The sequence below is a fragment of the Chlorocebus sabaeus genome, chromosome 21 (assembly GCF_047675955.1).
Source record: "Chlorocebus sabaeus isolate Y175 chromosome 21, mChlSab1.0.hap1, whole genome shotgun sequence".
In the NCBI taxonomy this organism is placed as follows: Eukaryota; Metazoa; Chordata; class Mammalia; order Primates; family Cercopithecidae; genus Chlorocebus; species Chlorocebus sabaeus.
This window is the reverse complement of record NC_132924.1, coordinates 60,753,943-60,773,025: the sequence shown is the minus strand read 5'-3', so window position 1 is coordinate 60,773,025 and position 19,083 is coordinate 60,753,943. Positions and strand designations below refer to the sequence as shown.

Genomic DNA, 19,083 nt, shown 5'->3' with positions numbered 1-19,083 from the left:
GTAAGGAATTGTTCAAAGAATAAAGGGAACATGTCGAAAGGTCACAGAAGCCAGCTTGAAGGAGCTCCAACTGGCCAAATTCTAGAAAAATTTAAACATTATACTAAACGATAGTAACAAATTATAAGCCAAAGAGTGAAATAAGAACTCATGAGACCATACTGATATAAATAAATAAATATATAAATATATAAATAAATAGTATTACCATGGAATGACAGCTAGTAAATGTAGAAGGAACAATGAAAGGAAATTACCCTTTATTAAACACTATATTATTAAATCACTCTTTATTAAACACTATTCAAGTAATAGTTTGCAATGGGTGCTAAAATTATTGTGAAAAGGTTTGATAAGAAACTGTATTTACATAATCTCAAAGTAAATCCCCAGAAAATATTCTTTAATTACCAGGGAAAACCAGTAACTTTGCAGTGGAGAAACCTTGCAGATACCACCTTAACCAAGTGATCAGAATGACTATTACCAGTAACGGAATAGACATGATACAGTTCCTAATATGAAGGGCACAGTGCCACTTTCACAGTATTTTTGTCAAATGAATATTCATAGTCCACTCTTGGGGAAATATCAGACCAAAACAAATTGAGAACACTACATCTATCAAAATAAAAAATAGTGACACCAAGTACTGGTGAGGAAGAAAAGAAACTGTCTCATACATTGCTGGTAGGATTGTAAAATGGGAGGGCAATAGCCAAAAACTGGAAACATCCTAAATGTCCTTTGACAGAGGAATGGATGGACAAACTGTGGTACATCCATACAATGAAATATTACTCAGCAATTAAAAAGAAACAAACTATTTATGCCTGCAACCACTTGTATGCTATATAATGCTCTTAAAATGACAAAATTATAGTAATAAAGATCAGTGGTTGACAGGGGTTAGGGTTAGGGAGAGAGTATGACTATAGAGGGGTTTCTTTGTGGTGATAAAACAGTTGGTATTCTGATGGTAGTGATGGTTACACGAACCTGTCTGTACATGTGATCAAATTTTGTAGAATTACACACAAGGAAAATTGATGACTGCATGTGAACACTAATGAAATCTGAATAAGCCGTATAGTTTAGTATTGTACTAATACCATTTTCCTGGTTTTGATAATATACTATGGTAATGCAAGATGGTATCACTGGGAAAAGCTGGCTAACAGATACATGGGAACTTTAGCTTAAATTAATCAAAATAAAAAGTGTTTTAAAATTGAGGAACGTACAACAAAATAGCCTGTAGTCTTCAAAAATTCAAAGTCATGAAAGACAAAGAAAGACTTAGGAATATCACTTTTTTTCTTTTTGCTGTGAAGCACATTTCACAAAATTTGAATGGGCTGTGTACATCACATAATAGTATAGTAGTAATGTTAATTCTACTTTCGCTAATTGTAGTTACGTATGTAAAGAATGTTCTTGTTTTAAGGAAATACACTCTCGTATTTAGAGGTAAAGGAGCATTTATCTGCAGCATATCCTCATACATTTTGGAAAGGAAAAATAAGAAAATTTTTTTTTTTTTTTTTTTGAGGCGGAGTGTAGCTCTGTCGCCCAGGCTGGAGTGCAGTGGCCGGATCTCAGCTCACTGCAAGCTCCACCTCCCGGGTTCACGCCATTCTCCGGCCTCAGCCTCCCGAGTAGCTGGGACTACAGGCGCCCGCCTCCTCGCCCGGCTAGTTTTTTGTATTTTTTAGTAGAGACGGGGTTTCACCGTGTTAACCAGGATGGTCTCGATCTCTTGACCTCGTGATCCGCCCGTCTCGGCCTCCCAAAGTGCTGGGATTACAGGCTTGAGCCACCGCGCCCGGCCAGAAAAATTTTTTAAAAAGAAAATTTTAGTATGTGTGTTCCATTCATTCTTCTTCAGATTTCTTGGTTGTTAATTGTATTGCCTTTACATCTCTCGTCACTTGATTTTTACCTTCCTTTGTTACAGGGTGTTGAATATCAAGCAGCTATGGAATACCTGCAGAAAGCAGATAGAAGGAGTTTGTTATCTGAAATTCAGGCACTGCATGCACAAATGAATGGCAGGAAAATTACTCTGAAAAGAGAACAAGAGAATGAGAAATCAAGCCAAGGTATGTTGTATGACAAGCTCATATGGTTACACAAATAGGTAAAAAGATTTCACTTTGTTTTCTTTCTTCTTATTATTAAGTTAAAACATATTTTCTCAGTCACATTTTCTTCTCATTCTCATAATGTTAAGGATACAGCCTATATTAATTACTCTAGGATCTAATTGGTTGTAGACAGCTATGTTGACTTTAAAATAAACTGCTATTCCCCTAATCAGGTTAAGCCCATTGGGTTCATTCTTTTTCTTTATTTTAGAGCTGTATGTTAAGAAAACAGTCTTTCCAGTCATAAAATAGAAAATACTCTTTTGAGGAAAATCCACCGTGCATGTAACTAATTCTTTTTTAATCCTTTTTTAAAAATTGTGAGCCATAACATACAGAAAATTACAAATTGCAAATATGCATTATGACGCATTATTAAATGAGTATCTATGGAAACATCACCCATGTGAATATAGCTAGTATCCCGAAAGCCCCTTCTCCCAAGCATATGCTCCTCTGAGTAACTTAGAGGTAATCATAGTTCTGATTTTTCTTTAGTTTTACTACCTATTTATATATTCCTAAAACATATAAGTTTCAAGTTTTTCCTGTTCTTGAACTTTATCAATCTGTATGTATTTTTTATCTTGTTTCTTTCACCTCTCTGTAACATTCTTCCAACATTCCTCCAAGTTACTGCATTTTTCAAGTTACTGCATTCTTCCAAATTAGTAGTAGAACATTCTTCCAAGTTACTGCATTTATCTCTAGTTCATTCATCCTTGTTACTCCGTAACTCTGTAACCCTGTGTAGGGCCAGGCGCAGTGGCTCACACCTGTAATCCCAGCACTTTGGGAGGCCGACATGGGTGGATCACGAGGTCAGGAGTTCAAGACCTGCCTGGCCAAGGTGGTGAAACCCCGTCTCTACTAAAAATACAAAAATTAGCCAGGCATAGTGGCAGGCGCCTGTAATACCAGTCACTCAGGAGGCTGAGGCAGAGAATTGCTTGAACCCAGAAAGTGGAGGTTGCAGTGAGCTGCAATTGCTCCACTGCACTCCAGCCTGGGTGACAGAGCAAGACTCCATCTCAAAAAAAAAAAAAAAAGAATTCCCTGTATAGATATTCCAAAATTTATATATCCATTCTGTTAATATGATTGAGCATTTGGATTGTTTCTACTTTTTAGCTGTTTAACTATCCATGCTATTATAAACATTGTTGTATAGTGTTTCTGCTACATATGTGCATTCTTCTTCTCAGTATATAACTAAGAGTAGAATTGCTGGGTCATGGAATGCCTATCTTAGATAACTTCAAACGATTTTCCTTTATGGTCATATTAGTTTATACACTTACTAGCAGTATATGAGAGTTACGTTGCTTCACATCTTTGCCAACAGCTGGTATAGTCAGACTACTGTTGCCAATCTGCTGGGTGTGCAGTGGATTTTTATTGTGGTTTTAATTGGCTGTTCTCTAATTTCTGAAGTGTTTAGTCCTTTTTCATATGGTAATTGGCTAGTTTGATTTTTATTTTTGTGATATGCTCGTTTAGGTACTTTCTGATAAGAGTATCTGGTCTTTTAAATTGAGCTACAAATGGAAATCATTAGAAAGTAAAGTGAAATCTAATTTTCATCATCTCCACTGAGGACACATGGCTGTGTGTTCAGTAATTTTGTTTCATGTACTGGTAGAAACATGTATCCTTTTGAAAATTTTGAAAGTCACAGCATGGTCTCACATTGGTCATTAAAAAGCTGAAACAGGCTGGGCACAGTGGTTCACGCCTGTAATCCCAGCACTTTGGGAAGCCAAGGCGGAAGGATCACCAGGTCAGGAGTTCGAGAGCAGCCTGTCCAACATGGTGAAACCCTGTCTCTTCTGAAAATACAAAAATTAGCTGGGCATGGTGGTGGGTGCCTGTAATCCCAGATACTGGGGAGGTTGAGGCAGGAGAATCATTTGAACCCGGGAGGTGGAGGTTGCAGTGAGTCGGGATTGCGCCATTGCACTCCAGCCTGGGCTACAGGGCAAGAGTGTCTCAAAAAAATAAAAGCTGAAGCATTCTTATCACTGAGTTTAAGAAGGAAAAAAAAACGAAAGCAAGTTAAAATTACTTCAGAAAAAAGAGTCATAATGAGATAAACATATCACTTTAAATGTAGGCTTAATTGAAGATGCCTTTTAGAGATAAATTAATATTGTTTTACTTAGGTTAAATAGAACACCATTGAAAGCTTAATTAATGTCACAGATTCACATTTATGTAAATCCTTTACCTCTAAAGTTTTTAGAAGCCTTAATTAAACATGATTGATTATCATCTAAAGCTAATGTTATTTCTGTCTCCTAACATCACTAATATGAATTGTAATGTGAATTGTTGAACTTTGATAGTATTTTTTAAGTTAAAAATCCTTTTCTTCTTAGAGTAGTATAGTATTACATATTTATGGTGGAATACAGAAAAGAATAGAGTGAAAATCATTCCTCGAATCACCTAAATCCTATAATGACTACCTAACAGCTGGGTAAATATGTCTCCAGACCTTTTCAATGTGCCTGTGTACATAAGTTTATATTTTTCATAAAAAAAGAATCCTGATACATATTTTATAACATGCCTTTTTTTTTTTTTCATTTAACATGCTGAGGGATTTAAATTTTTAGTTTGTTTTTATTGTAGCAAACATGTAGCAAGAGTTTGGTTGGCCTTTAATGGATAAAAGGACAGTATCCAAAGTGGGGTTTGGATTTCCCACTTCTGGGAACAGAGTCATATTTAAGTTCCGAGGGACTCTCTGCAAAGGGGTGATGAACAAAAGAAATAAGCAGTGCTCATCATTGTAGTCAGTTACTTGGGAAATTCCTGCAGGTACTTTGTGTGGCAAGTACTTTGTGTGGGTATCAAAAAATCTTTGGAATTTTTTAAAGTACGTTGTTGAAATTCTGAATGTACAAATATGGGTTCCATTTAAAGTTTTTTTTTAATTTTAAATCTTGCATCCATTAATGTATTGTGTTAAACTTTTATCCTTGTGTATTTATAGTTCTGAAATCTTGGCCAATAGCACTGTGAGGAAAACATGCCTGAAATTTATTTTTATATATTACCAACTCTTTTTGTTTGTTTTTTTGAGACAGGGTCTTACTCTGTCACCGAGGCTGGAGTACAGTGGCATGGTCTCAGCTCCTTGCAACCTCCACCTCCCGAGCTCAAGCAGTCCTCCCACCTCAGCCTTCTGAGTAGATGGGATTACAGGCACATGCCAGCACACCCAGCTGATTTTTGTATTTTTAGTAGAGACAGAATTTCACCATGTTGCCCAGGCTGGTCTTGAACTCCTGGCCTTAAGCAGTCCTCCCTCCCACCTCAGCCTCACAAAGTGCTGGGATTACAGGTATAAGCCACCATGCCTGTACTGCATTACCAACTCTTGGGATTATAATTTTTCATGTTTCCTTTGAAGTAATCTCCTAAACTACAAATCAGTTCTTATCAACAAATATTTATAAACAAAATATGAGTTGCTTGATTATGTTTTAAATATTAATCATGTTCTGTGTAGAACTCTTGGAATATAATATACAGCAGAAACAGTCTCAAATGCTGGAGATGCAAGTGGAGCTCAGCAGTATGAAAGACAGAGCAACGGAACTGCAGGAGCAGCTGAGTTCTGAGAAAATGGTGGTGGCTGAACTGAGGAGTGAGCTTGCACAAACTAAACTGGAACTAGAAACAACACTCAAGGCACAGCATAAACACCTAAAGGAATTGGAGGCTTTCAGGTGTGCCAGGCTTCCTTATTATAAACATGTTACAAGGAATGGGAGTAATTTGTCATAAACACTGTGCAAATATAGAAAAATATAACACACATGATATTTAAATACCATGCAATATAACATGCATGATGCTTAAATAGCATGCAACTGTTTTTTTCAAGGAAAAACTATAATAGAAAAAAAGCTAAATTTTTCCAAATGATGAACTTATATTCTCTACTGTGACTTCAGTTCTGTGTGAGACTTGTATGAGATATGATTTTGACTTTGATCTTTCTTTTACCATCAGCCAATTTGAAGTGATATTTATGAATGCAGTAGAATTCATGATTGAGTGAGCTGAAATATGCAAAATATTTGAAGAGACAGTGCTTGTTAAAAGAATATATTTGTTGATACAAATACTGCGATATTCTGTTGCCAAAGACACGTTACAACTAGTCGTTTTTATATTGAACATTAGCTTCACACACAAATTGATATGGTGATTACCATGTTCAGTAAAAGACAAAAAATTTATTTACTTTTTATTTATTTATTCTATTTTTTATTTATTTAATTGTCTTGAGACGGAGTCTCACTCTGTCGCCCAGACTGGAGTGCGATGGTGTGATTCCAGCTCACTGCAAGTTCCACTACCCGGGTTCAAGCGATTCTCCTGCCTCAGCCTCCTGAGTGGCTGGGATTATAGGCACCCACCAGTATGCCCGGCTAATTTTTGTATTTTCAATAGAAATTGAGTTTCACCATGTTGGCCAAGCTGGTCTCGAACTCCTGACCTCAGGTAACCCACCCACCTCAGCCTTCCAAAGTGCAGGGATTACAGGTGTGAGCTGCCATGCCCAGCCAAAATTTTTATTAATACTATTTTGTAACAATAAATTGCATAGTTGTTTGCATTGATAATTAATAACTAATAATTGTAGTACTAGAAACAGTTAATTTGAAGCCAGGTGTGGTGACTAATGCCTGTAATCCCAGCACTTTGGGAGGCCGAGGCGGGTGAATCACCTGAGGTCAGGAATTTGAGACCAGCCTGGCCAACATAGTGAAACCCCATCTCTACTAAAAATACAAAAAATTAACCGGGTATGCTGTCGTACATCTGTAATCCCAGCTACTTGGGAGGGTGAGGCAGGAGGACCGCTTGAACCCAGGAGGCAGAGGTTGCAGTGAGTCAAGATTGCGCTATTGCACGCCATCCTGGGTGACAAGAGGGAAACTCTGTCTCAAAAAAAAACAGGGCTGGACGCGGTGGCTCACGCCTGTAAATCCAGCACTTTGAGAGGCCCAGGCAGGCAGATCATGAGGTCAAGAGATTGAGACCATCCTGGCCAACATGATGAAACTCCATCTCTACTGAAAATACAAAAATTAGCTGGGCATGGTGGTGTGCGAGTGTAGTCCCAGCTACTTGGGAGGCTGAGGGAGGAAAATTGGTTTAACCCGGGAGGTGGAGGTTGCAGTGAGCCAAGATGACACTACTGCACTCCATCCTGACGACGGAGCAAGACTCAGTCTCAAAACAAAACAACAAAAAGAGAAAGAGTTAATTTGAAATGAACCCCAGTCAAGAATCTTTAATAGTTTATATTTTCCTCTTAGCTAGCGTATAATATGGCTCAGCTTATCAGTGGAAGCTGTTTTTCTCTCTCTCGTTATATGCTTCATCAACATAGCTTTATGGAAGTTCATTTGTCTTTCTGACTTAGGTTGGAAGTTAAAGATAAGACAGATGAAGTACATTTGCTTAACGACACATTAGCAAGTGAACAGAAAAAATCAAGAGAGCTCCAATGGGCTTTGGAGAAAGAGAAAGCAAAGTTGGGACACAGTGAAGAACGGGATAAAGAAGAACTTGAGGTACTGTTATCTTTGTCTTTAAATGTCTCTGGAAAATCCAGAATGATAGAAGAGAGTCTTGAGACTTTCCTCCATCTAAAATGTCAACCTTAGACTTCTTAGTAAGATGCGGTAAGTTGTTCACTTAGGCATTCAATACTATATAATGTTATCTAAACAATATTATGAGGAAATGCTAATGGAATGGTGATTGGTTTGTTTGTTAGTTTGTTTTGCTACATCCAAGGATGCATATAGACTGCTCTGCTGCAACATGTTTTGGTCATGTGAATTGGTACACAGAGATAAACATGGCAATCCTGTCAGTTTAATACAGAAGTAGTTTTGGTTCCTGTTTTCTCCTAGGGAAGAGGAACAGGGATACTTTTCTGGATCCCTCACTGCTTAAGAACATTTAAAGTGAACATTGGCCCCTTTCAGAGAGACACACCCCTGCTTTGCAAGGCTCTCAGCTCAAGGCAGGTTGTACTACTACATGCAGTATCTACTTTTAATAGAGATGGAGTTGTCTCACTGGCTCAGAGCTCTTCTAGCCACTTAAATGTATGCTGCTTCATTACTTAGTGAGGTTAAGATTTTTTGAGAAAAGTATTTTACCCTTCTTTTGTTTATATTTCATGATTTTGCACTAACTACTGAACATTTAAGTTAATAAACTAAATCAGTTCTATTTTCTAATACAGATACTATCAGCATAGTATTAATAAAGGCATGGTTGTATACTTATAAAGGTTTTTTTTGTTTTGTTTTGTTTTGTTTTGAGTCTAAGTCTTGCTCTGTTGCCCACCCTGGAGGGCAGTGTGGCGCAATCTAGGCTCACTGCAACCTCCACCTCCCAGGTTCAAGCGATTCTCCTGCCTCAGCCTCCCAAGTAGCTGGGACTACAGGCATGTGCCACTGCACCCAGTTAATTTTTTGTATTTTTAGTAGAGACGTAGAGACAGGGTTTCACCATGTTGGCCAGGCTGGTCTTGAACTCTTGACCTCAGGTGATCTGCCCGCCTCGGCCTCCCAAAGTGCTGGGATTACAGGTGTGAGCCACCGTGCCTGGCCAAGTATTTGTAATAATACTAACAAGTTCTTAAATTTGACTTTCTCATACCAGGATCTGAAGTTTTCACTTGAGAGTCAGAAACAAAGGAATCTTCAGCTAAATCTACTTTTGGAACAACAGAAACAACTACTGGACGAATCCCAGCAAAAAATAGAATCACAGAGAATGCTATATGATGCCCAGTTGTCAGAAGAACATGGTCGAAACTTAGAGCTTCAAGTACTTCTTGAATCTGAGAAAGTTCGAATTTGGGAAATGAGTAGTACCCTAGATAGGGAGCGGGAATTGCACGCACAGCTGCAGAGCAATGATGGTACTGGGCAGTCTCGGCCATCCTTGCCCTCAGAGGACCTACTGAAAGAGCTGCAGAAACAGCTAGAGGAAAAACACAGTCGCATAGTAGAACTGTTAAATGAGACTGAAAAATATAAACTGGATTCTTTGCAAACACGACAGCAAATGGAAAAAGATAGGCAGGTTCATAGGAAAACACTGCAGACAGAACAAGAGGCCAACACTGAAGGACAGAAAAAAATGCATGAGCTCCAGTCCAAAGTGGAAGATCTTCAGCGCCAGCTGGAAGAGAAAAGACAACAAGTTTATAAGTTAGACCTTGAAGGACAGAGACTACAAGGAATCATGCAGGAATTCCAGAAGCAAGAACTAGAACGAGAAGAAAAACAAGAAAGTAGAAGAATTCTGTATCAGAACCTTAATGAGGTAAACTGACAGTTTCCTTTTAGATATTTGTAAGGATAGTACTGCAGCCCTTTGATCATTAAATTTTGATATTGGATTAAATTACTTAAATAACTGTTTGTAAATCACCTAAAAATGAAATATGTAGACGTTTATTGGATATAAACAATAATTGTGTTCCCTTAAGATAGACTGTGATATGCTCTTCACTTATAATTATTGTTTTCTTATTCTGTCCAAAATTGCCAGCCAGCCACGTGGAGCTTAACCAGTGATCGAACTAGAAATTGGGTTCTTCAACAGAAAATAGAAGGAGAAACAAAGGAATCAAACTACGCTAAATTGATTGAAATGAATGGAGGAGGAACCGGCTGTAATCATGAATTAGAAATGATCAGACAAAAGCTTCAATGTGTAGCTTCAAAACTACAGGTTCTAGCCCAGAAAGCCTCTAAGAGGTTAGACTTTTCTGCCTGATCTTTGGGAAAGCAGCATTCTTAGGCTGGGTAGACCCCATGCCTCTTTGACAGCTAGCCAAGGGTGGGGAATTGAAATTTTAAAGGTAATGCATGTTTGCATTAGGAGGTGATATTCTTTAACAGAACTCAAATGTCTGAAAATAACTATCTAACACTTTGACCCAGGGAAGAGAGCACAGTATATAAGGGAGAAGTGATAGGTGAAGTAGAACGTCGCCTGCTCTCTAATGTTTGTGGTAGTAAACACCCCCAATTGAGAAGGTGTGTTTTGACTTTTTGTCTTTTTCTTGAAGACTACAGTTTGAAATAGCAGATGATGAAGATTTCATTTGGGTTCAGGAAAATATTGATGAAATTATTTTACAACTACAGAAATTAACTGGCCAACAAGGTGAAGAGGTAATACTTTTTAAAAGTTATTTCGGAAGCATTGAGAGCAAAGATTTAATAGAAACTGAATCATTTGAAACTTGCAGCATATTGTTTATACTCTTTATAGAGTTTTATTTGTATCTTTTCATTTATTTTAAATATGAGTAATAATGCTTGCTTTCCCCCAAGAGAAGATAATGAAGGCTTGTGGGGGAAGTTAGCTTTCATTATTGTTATTGAATAATTATGTTGACCTTTTACCGTATGGAGACAAGCTTCCTGAAAGAGTGATCTGGCTTCTATCCTCTCTACTCCATGAAACACCCTTAGACGCCTACCAGTGTCTAAACAATTGACTAATCTAGTGAATCTTTTCAGTCTTTTTCTTGACTTTTTTGTAGCATTTGATACTTTTGATCTCTTTTATTTTCTTAAGACCTTCTCTTTCCTTGCGTGTCATGTCAGTATTCTAACATTTCTTCTGCTTCTTTCATCAGTTACCTTTATGGTTCCTCTTCCTACCCTCTTCCTTCTTTTCTGTAACCTATAACTATGAAAACTCACACAGTCCAACACCCTGAGCTCTCACTAGACTTATTATTAAACAAATACTTATATTGAACACTTACTCTGTGCCAGATAAGTGCCAGATAGGTTCTGGAGATACAGTGAACAAATCTGACTGAAACCTCACCCTTATGGAGCTTATCTTTAGTGGACTGTAGTTCTAGTCTAGACCTCTGTCCTGTGTTCCAGGCTTATATTTTCTTTTTTGTTTTGTTTTTTGAGATGGAGTCTTACTCTGTCACCCAGGCTGGAGTGCAGTGGCGCAGTCTCAACTCACTGCAACCTCCCCTTCCTGGGTTCATGCCATTCTCCTGCCTCAGCCTCCCGAATAGCTGGGACTATAGGCACTCGCCAGTAGGCCCGGCTAATTTTTTGTATTCTTTAGTAGAGATGGGGTTTCACTGTGTTAGCCAAGATGGTCTCGATCTCCTGACCTCATAATCCGCCCGCCTCGGCCTCCTAAAGTGCTGGGATTACAGACGTGTAATCCTGGGATTACAGATGCGCCCGGCCCAGGCTTATATTTTCAGTTAGTTACTAGACATTTTTCCTTAGGGAAATGTACCCCATAGTGACCCTATAGGAACCTCACAGGCACATTCCAAACTGAACACCATCTTCCCTTTCTCCTTCCTGCTCCAGACCCTCATTTCTAGTCATGATACCGCCCAGTTTAGAAAGCTGGAAGTCACCATAGACCACTTCCGTTCACCCTTCCTTGCACGTCTAGATAGTCACTAAGTCCTGTCCTTCTTATCTTCTAAATACCTCTCCCACACACCCTTTACTTTCTGTCCCTTAGGCATTGCCTCCATTCAGGCTTTCAGCATTTCTTACCTGGCTGTTGAAACAACTTGCTGATAGGTCTACCTCACACGAAGATTATATCTTCCCTAATTTCCCCTGCTTTGTACATTACTACCAAAGGAATTTTTCCAACACATAAATTTTGTGTCATATTTTTGCATCAAGCCTTTCATGACTCTCCATTGCCTACATTTAGGTCTGTTATTCATAAAGCAAAGCAATCTAGACTTAACAGGCAACCTACAACACCCCGAAAGAAAGACACACTCGCTCAAGCCGTGTGCCTTTTGCTTAATGTGCCCTTATCTTTTCTGCCTGGTAAATATCTACCTATTACTGAAGACTCAACTCAAGCACCAATTCATGAACTTTGTTGCTCTCGGTGCCTATTCACACTTTATATGCATTATTCACATCCATTTGTGCTTAAGTGACCTTACACCATTTTATTTTTCCAGCCCAGCTTGGTGTCCCCAAGTACTTCTTGTGGCTCCTTGACCGAAAGACTACTGAAACAAAATGCTGAGCTGACAGGGCATATCAGTCAACTGACTGAAGAGAAGAATGACTTAAGGAACATGGTTATGAAGCTGGAAGAGCAGATCAGGTGGTATCGACAGACAGGAGCTGGTAGAGATAATGTATGTCTATTTTTAGCATCTCCATATATGAGAATTAGTGCATGCTTATCATTTCTGCTATCTAGTTCAAGTTTTAATCCTGTTAATGTAAAACTATCACATACCTGATTCTTAGTAGGATCTGTAGAAAATTTTATAGGGATGACAATAATAATATTACTATTACTACTAAGTTACTAATAATTACTGTTATTTATTGGAAACCATCTCTGTACTTGACTCTGGGTTGTATACATAAAGAATGTCTAATCCACATCCACCTTATACCTGAGAAAACTGAACTGAAGTCGTAGTCAAACCAAGATACTTGTATCTCCAAAGCCAGATACTTTGCTACCTAGGCACCAACAACAGATACACAAAATGTTCAAATGTGAATCCTGACTGTTCTCTTGGGTTACTTATCAGTCGTTGTGTTCATGACTTAAATAGAAGGTGCTGTTAAATTATGTCTTTCAGTCTGATAAATTATGCTGAAAATTTACTTAAAATTTTTCCATTTAAAAACAGGTATAAAACTAATTGCTAGTTTCCATAATCACCCAATATAAAGATAGAAAAGACCTGTAAGACAACTGTATGGTTAAATACATAACACATTTACGTGCCTTTTATAGAAATCCACTTATTATGTACATACTGGCTTGTTTTTTTCCCACTTCTCCAATACACTATTTCAGGCACAGGCTCAAAATTTGGACCCAAATGGTCTGTTAGGTCTCTTGATGTTTTTAGTTCAAAGCTCTGCTAATCTGCTAAACCTTCCCTGTGGCCAGGCTTTCTCAAGGACTTTTAGTTGTAAAACTAATGTATTTAGCAAAGGACCATGTACTTAGAGTTAGTGTATATGCATAATGTCAATTGAGATTGGCTTTGAACTTTGTCTAGGTGGGGTCAGAAAGTTGAGACTGCATCATCATTGAGCTATCTTTAATATGTTTAGCTCAGACTTTTCTTCAGAGACTTGTTCTTAAAAACCATGTAAGTAGTCTGTGGTCTTTGCAGTCTTCCAGGTTTTCATTGAATGCTGGTGCCAACATTGAAGCCATCATTGCCTCTGAAAAAGAGGTATGGAACAGAGAAAAATTGACTCTCCAGAAATCTTTGAAAAGGGCAGAGGCTGAAGTATACAAACTGAAAGCTGAACTAAGAAATGACTCTTTACTTCAAACTCTAAGCCCTGATTCTGAACATGTCACTTTAAAGGTAGGAGACATCTCCTATCTAAACATCACAGTTTGTTCTATGTTTTTGCCTTCTTTCATCTCTCACTGACCTTAAATAAATAGACTAAAGAAATTTAGGGCCGGGCACAGTGGCTCACACCTGTAATCTCAGCACTTTGGAAGGCCAAGATGCGCGGATCACGGGGTCAGGAGATTAAAACTATCCTGGCTAACATGGTGAAACCCCGCCTCTACTAAAAATACAAAAACAAAAAAAATTAGCCGGGTGTGGTGGTGGGTGCCTGTAGTCCCAGCTACTCAGGAGGCTGAGGCAGGAGAATGACATGAACCTGGGAGGCAGAGCTTGCAGTGAGCCGAGATTGCGCCGCTGCACTCCAGCCTGGGTGACAGAGCGAGACTCCGTCTCAAAAAAAAAAAATAGATGGTATTCAGGTTTTGTCTCTAGGTCTCTTTATTCAGTCTTTGTCATGAATGCAGGTCACAGAGGTTTGTGGAAAGGCATGCCCAGGACTGGGACCAGATTAACCTCTATTAATGGTCACAGTGACAGCATCCTGGGCTCGTGGTTCCACTTTCCCTGGTTTCATCCCTAATAGACCAAAAGAATGTTATATGTAAGAGCATCATACTCTGTAAAATGGTAAGCCCTCTGAAAGCCTCCCTAGTGACTAATAATGAATGTTGTTAAAACTACCTTAATCAGTCAACATAAAATTCAAAACATAAAAACTTTTGGAACATTTATTCCAGTTTATGACTCTGAAGGGATAGAAAACATTAACATTTAAAAAGTTAGATTAGGCCAGGCACGGTGGCTCACACCTGTAATCCCAGCACTTTGGGAGGCCGAGGTGGGTGGATTACTGAGGTCAGGAGTTTGAGATCAGCCTGGCCAACATGGTGAAATCCCATCTCTACTAGAAATACAAAAACTAGCCAGGCATGGTGGTGGGTGCCTGTAATCCCACCTACTTAGGAGGCTGAGGTAGGAGAATTGCTTGAACCTGGGAGACGGAGGTTGCAGTGAGCCGAGATCACGCCACTGCACTCCAGCCTGGGTGAGAGAGTGAGACTCCATCTCATAAATAAATAAATAAATAAATAAATAAATAGATTAGTGACCCTAATGAAAATAGCTCTGTACAATTTAAAAAAAAAAAAAAAAAATGAAATTGGGATGACAAAAATATTTGCAATTAATATTATTAATGAGGGCTAAATCCTAAAAGAAGAAGTCTATTACTATTCAGACTCCATTGACTAAAAGAGGCAAAAGTGTAAAACTTAGTTAATTTATCTTAAATTTCACCTTTGCTGATAAAGTAGAAAACAGTGATAGGATACCTGCCATTTTATTACTACTATTATTACTACTACTACTACTACTACTACTACTACTACTACTACTACTACTTGTTAAAATCTAGGTTATTTTCCCCTGGAGAGCAGGTCGAATGTTTTCTTAATGTCTTTATGTTCTTCTCTTCCTTAAATATAGAGAATTTATGGCAAATACTTGAGGGCAGAAAGTTTTCGAAAGGCTCTCATTTACCAGAAGAAATATCTGCTGCTGTTACTGGGTGGGTTCCAGGAATGTGAAGATGCCACTTTGGCCCTGCTTGCCCGGATGGGGGGGCAGCCGGCTTTCACGGATCTAGAGGTGATCACCAATCGCCCAAAGGGCTTCACCAGGTTTCGGTCGGCCGTCAGAGTATCCATTGCAATTTCCAGGTGAAGAACTTCAAGGAAAATGCATTTTACTAATAGACTCTCTAAAAGGATTAGTTCTTTTTAATTCTCCCTCTATTCTTTTCTGGTTATACTGTATATTTGTATAGTAGGCGGTATGTGCCATCACCGAAGCATGTTTGCTTTGTTTTTCTAGGTTTTCATTTAGCAGGAATAGTGGCAGGGTATGTGTAGACTATGAAAAGGGCCTTCCTAGGTCCAGGAAGCTGGTGACTCAGAGCTGGCCTATCCAGTCAGGGTTGCCTTTTAGAAAACAATCTGGACCAGGCACAGTGCCTCATGCCTGTAATCCCAGCACTTTGGGAAGCCAAGGCGGGCAAATCACAAGGTCAGAAGATCAAGACCAGCCTGGCCAATGTGGTAAAACCCTGTCTCTACTAAAAAAACAAAAAATTAGCTGGGCGTAGTGGCAGGTGCCTGTAGTCCCAACTACTCAGAGTGAGACTCTGTCAAGAAAAAGAAAAAGAAAAAGGCCGGGTGTGGTGGCTCACATCTGTAATTCCAGCACTTTGGGAGGCCAAGGCAGGCGGATCACAAGGTCAGGAGATCGAGACCATTGTGGCTATGCTGAAACCCCATCTCTACTAAAAATACAAAAAAAATTAGCCAGGCATGGTGGCGGGCGCCTCTAGTCCCAGCTACTTGGGAGGCTGAGGCAGGACAATGGCGTGAACCCAGGAGGCGGAGCTTGCAGTGAGCCAAGATCGCACCACTGCACTCCAACCTGAGCAACAGAAGGAGACTCCATCTCAAAAAAAAAAAAATCTGAATAAGCCCATGAACAAGCTCACACATGTAAATAAAAGATTATAACATTTAAAAATGTGCTTGACAAATTACTTCTTAGGCTGGCGTACATTCATTTTCTTCATTGCTAAGATAACCCAGTTTTGGTGCCCAGCTATGGAAGGTCCTTTCCTAACTGCATTCAAGTCAGAGGTTAGGCTTTAGGGCATTGGATTTTTGCTAGTGCTTTTCTTGTTCTTTCTCTAGTAATCCCAAGCAAAGAACTCTGGTATTCATTCTGTCTGTGATTGACATGCAGCCAAGACTCAAACTACTTTGAGGACCTGGCCCACTACAGTCTTCTGACCTGGTTATATGCATACAAACACCAAGGCTTCTCCATGCATCCCCCTCCCTTTTAGGAGGCAGACAGATCTTAAAGGAATTTTGCTTTTTAAAGTTTTTTCTGTCAGGTCACATCTGATGCTTCTTTAAGGAGTTTTACCCTTTTTTTCTTATTTATTTTTCTCTAAAAATATGGCACAATTTTGTAATTGGAAGCTGTCTGAGATCACCTGGTCCAGAATCTCATTTCACACTTGAGGAAACTGAGGCAGGGAGAGGTTACAAAGCCAGTAGTGATAGAGCTGGGACGACCAGCTCAGTCTCCCCAGTCTCATTCATGCTGGCTCTGGAAACAGCAACACAAGTTTTATCTTAGTGTGGGCCTCAGACCCTCCTTGCTTCTGATATTCCATATTGTAGTCTCCTGGTTTCATTTACTCTTTCTCACCTTTCATTTCCTTCATCACCTTGTATAGAGTTAAACCAGGGTAAGTGCTGGTAGATGCATTGATGAAAAAATATGTAATTCCTGCCTAAATACCTAAAGGCAGCTCACTTTCTAGTGGTAAAGACTAATATGCACAGAACTTAGAATATAATAAATAAATGGGAGGTCACAGGAGTTAGCTAGCTAGTAATTTTGATTAGAGGGATCTAGAGAGGCTTCATGAAAGCAATGTAGAAGTTGTTATTGACAAACTTCACTCTGCCCTGCTTTTTCTTATCCAAGATTATGTTTATCATATTTTGACCCTCCTAAGACGGAGCCTTGGAACTGATGCAAAATAAATCAAAACTGGTGCTCCAAAAGCTCCTTGGGCCATAATGGGGCAGGTGGTAACTTGCTGCACCTGGTTCATGAAGCTAACACTCCCATTCCTTTTGAAACCAACATTTTTTGTCCCTAATCAAAGGGACAAGAGCCTCACCCACCTTGCAGCATTCCCAGCACATTCTTATTACCAATTTAAGGGTCTTTTTGTTCTCTTCTTATTTCATCTGCCCTTTATTCTCTATTCTCTTTTCATTACTTCTCACCCTTTCTTTGCCTACTTTTCCCATCTACTTTTGCCTTCCATCTCCTCATATCCCATTTATCCCTCAAGCCAGAACCTGATGCTGACAATATAAGAGACCTCTAATGCCTCTTGGGAAGGGGATAAGGGGATCTTGAATCCCTATTCCTCTGTTCCAGTTGATTTTGTCACAGTGGGCATTGACATAGTTTAATTGGGCAATCGTGAAATTGACATATGTTCTATGCTCATATTTAAATGTATGATGTGATTTTTATAGGAAGTATACATACTGTTTACATTATAGATGTGCTATGAAATTTTATCTTGGAATCTTTTTTAGAATGAAATTTTTGGTTCGACGGTGGCATCGAGTCACAGGTTCTGGTTCCATCAATATTAACAGAGATGGCTTTGGACTGAATCAAGGTGAAGTCAAAATAGCATATTTTCTTATGTTTATGACTCTCTAAATCAGAGGTCCCCCACCCCCAGGCTATGGACCCATACTTGTCTGTGGCCTGTTAGGAACCAGGCCGCACAGCAGCAGGTGAATGGCGGGCACTACTGCCCGAGCTCCACCTCCTGGCAGATCAGCCGTGGCATTAGATTCTCATAGGAGCACAGACCTTATTGTGAACTGCACATGTGAGGAATCTAGGTTGCATGCTCCTTATGAGAATCTAACTAATGCCTGATGATCTGGGGTGGAGCAGTTTCATCCAGAAACCATTCCGGCCCCTCTGGGTCCATGGAAAAATTGTCTTCCATGAAATGCATCCCTGGTGCCAAAAAGGTTAGGGACTGCTGCTCTGAATTACTGCATGTGTAATACTTACCAAATAATGAATTCTGGAAACAATGTTTTCCAAAGACAAAGCCCTTATAACTGCCAAAACTAGGTAACTTCACTGTTTTTTAAAGAGGGTAATAATAGCTGATTTTCATGGAGAACTTAGTCTGCACCAGGCCATGCTCTTTTCATGTATTCTCCCAATCCTGTGATAGAAGTACAGTTGTTACTATTCTCACTTTTAGATGAAAAACTGAGGCATGGAAAACACATGTCATTTGCCCCAGAATGGCCAGTAGGGAAGTGATGGAATCAGGACGAAACACTGGCAGTCTGGCTCCAGAGCCCATACTCTTCATAACTGCATTTAAGGCACTGGTTCAAGACAGGATTGCTGTTAGTCATATGGAATAATTATGAAGTTTTCATAATTTAACAATATTCAAACAGGTTTCTGAGTTTACCAAGAGGTTGTATAATAATGGTAACAGCTAAAATTCCTTCTCTCTACACCTAGAAGTGGAAACAAACTAGGGCTTGAACATTTCTGGCAATAAAGATGAGGTCCAAATCTGGGGAGCACACAGAGGTACAGAGGACACAGCATCCCTGTGCTGTGTATTCATAGTAAACCACCTTCACATACTCTACCAGGAGCTGAGCATCCGAGAGAGGGGAAATAGATTTGGTACCCTACACAAAGTATTTTGAAATATCATTACACTGAAACAGCTGAAATTTGTACCATAATAAGTTGTGTTTTATTAAAAGTTAGCAAATCTTGATTTTAAGTCAATAAATAGAATGTTTACATTAGTCTAATATTTTTTATCCACATCATTTCCCACAAACCACACATACTCAGACACCCCTCACCTCTCATCTACTTAGAGCTAAGGTCTTT

At 39.1% G+C, this 19,083-nt stretch overlaps 1 protein-coding gene across 6 annotated transcripts in view; it reads left to right on the top strand.

Annotated features, from left to right (window-relative positions):
• AKAP9 (A-kinase anchoring protein 9) overlaps positions 1-19,083 on the top strand; it is a 171,501-nt gene that overhangs the window by 148,923 nt on the left and 3,495 nt on the right. For all 6 annotated transcript variants that reach the window (XR_012090367.1, XM_073009135.1, XM_073009134.1 and 3 more), the window contains 10 exons: positions 1,958-2,102; positions 5,665-5,884; positions 7,594-7,744; positions 8,850-9,518; positions 9,747-9,955; positions 10,270-10,375; positions 12,181-12,363; positions 13,369-13,569; positions 15,049-15,281; positions 17,730-17,815. Coding sequence is in view for 5 of the 6 variants with exons in the window: in XM_073009135.1 (XP_072865236.1) it covers positions 1,958-2,102; positions 5,665-5,884; positions 7,594-7,744; positions 8,850-9,518; positions 9,747-9,955; positions 10,270-10,375; positions 12,181-12,363; positions 13,369-13,569; positions 15,049-15,281; positions 17,730-17,815 (2,203 nt within the window). In the remaining variant the exon portion in view is untranslated. The remainder of the gene's footprint in view (positions 1-1,957; positions 2,103-5,664; positions 5,885-7,593; positions 7,745-8,849; positions 9,519-9,746; positions 9,956-10,269; positions 10,376-12,180; positions 12,364-13,368; positions 13,570-15,048; positions 15,282-17,729; positions 17,816-19,083) is intronic.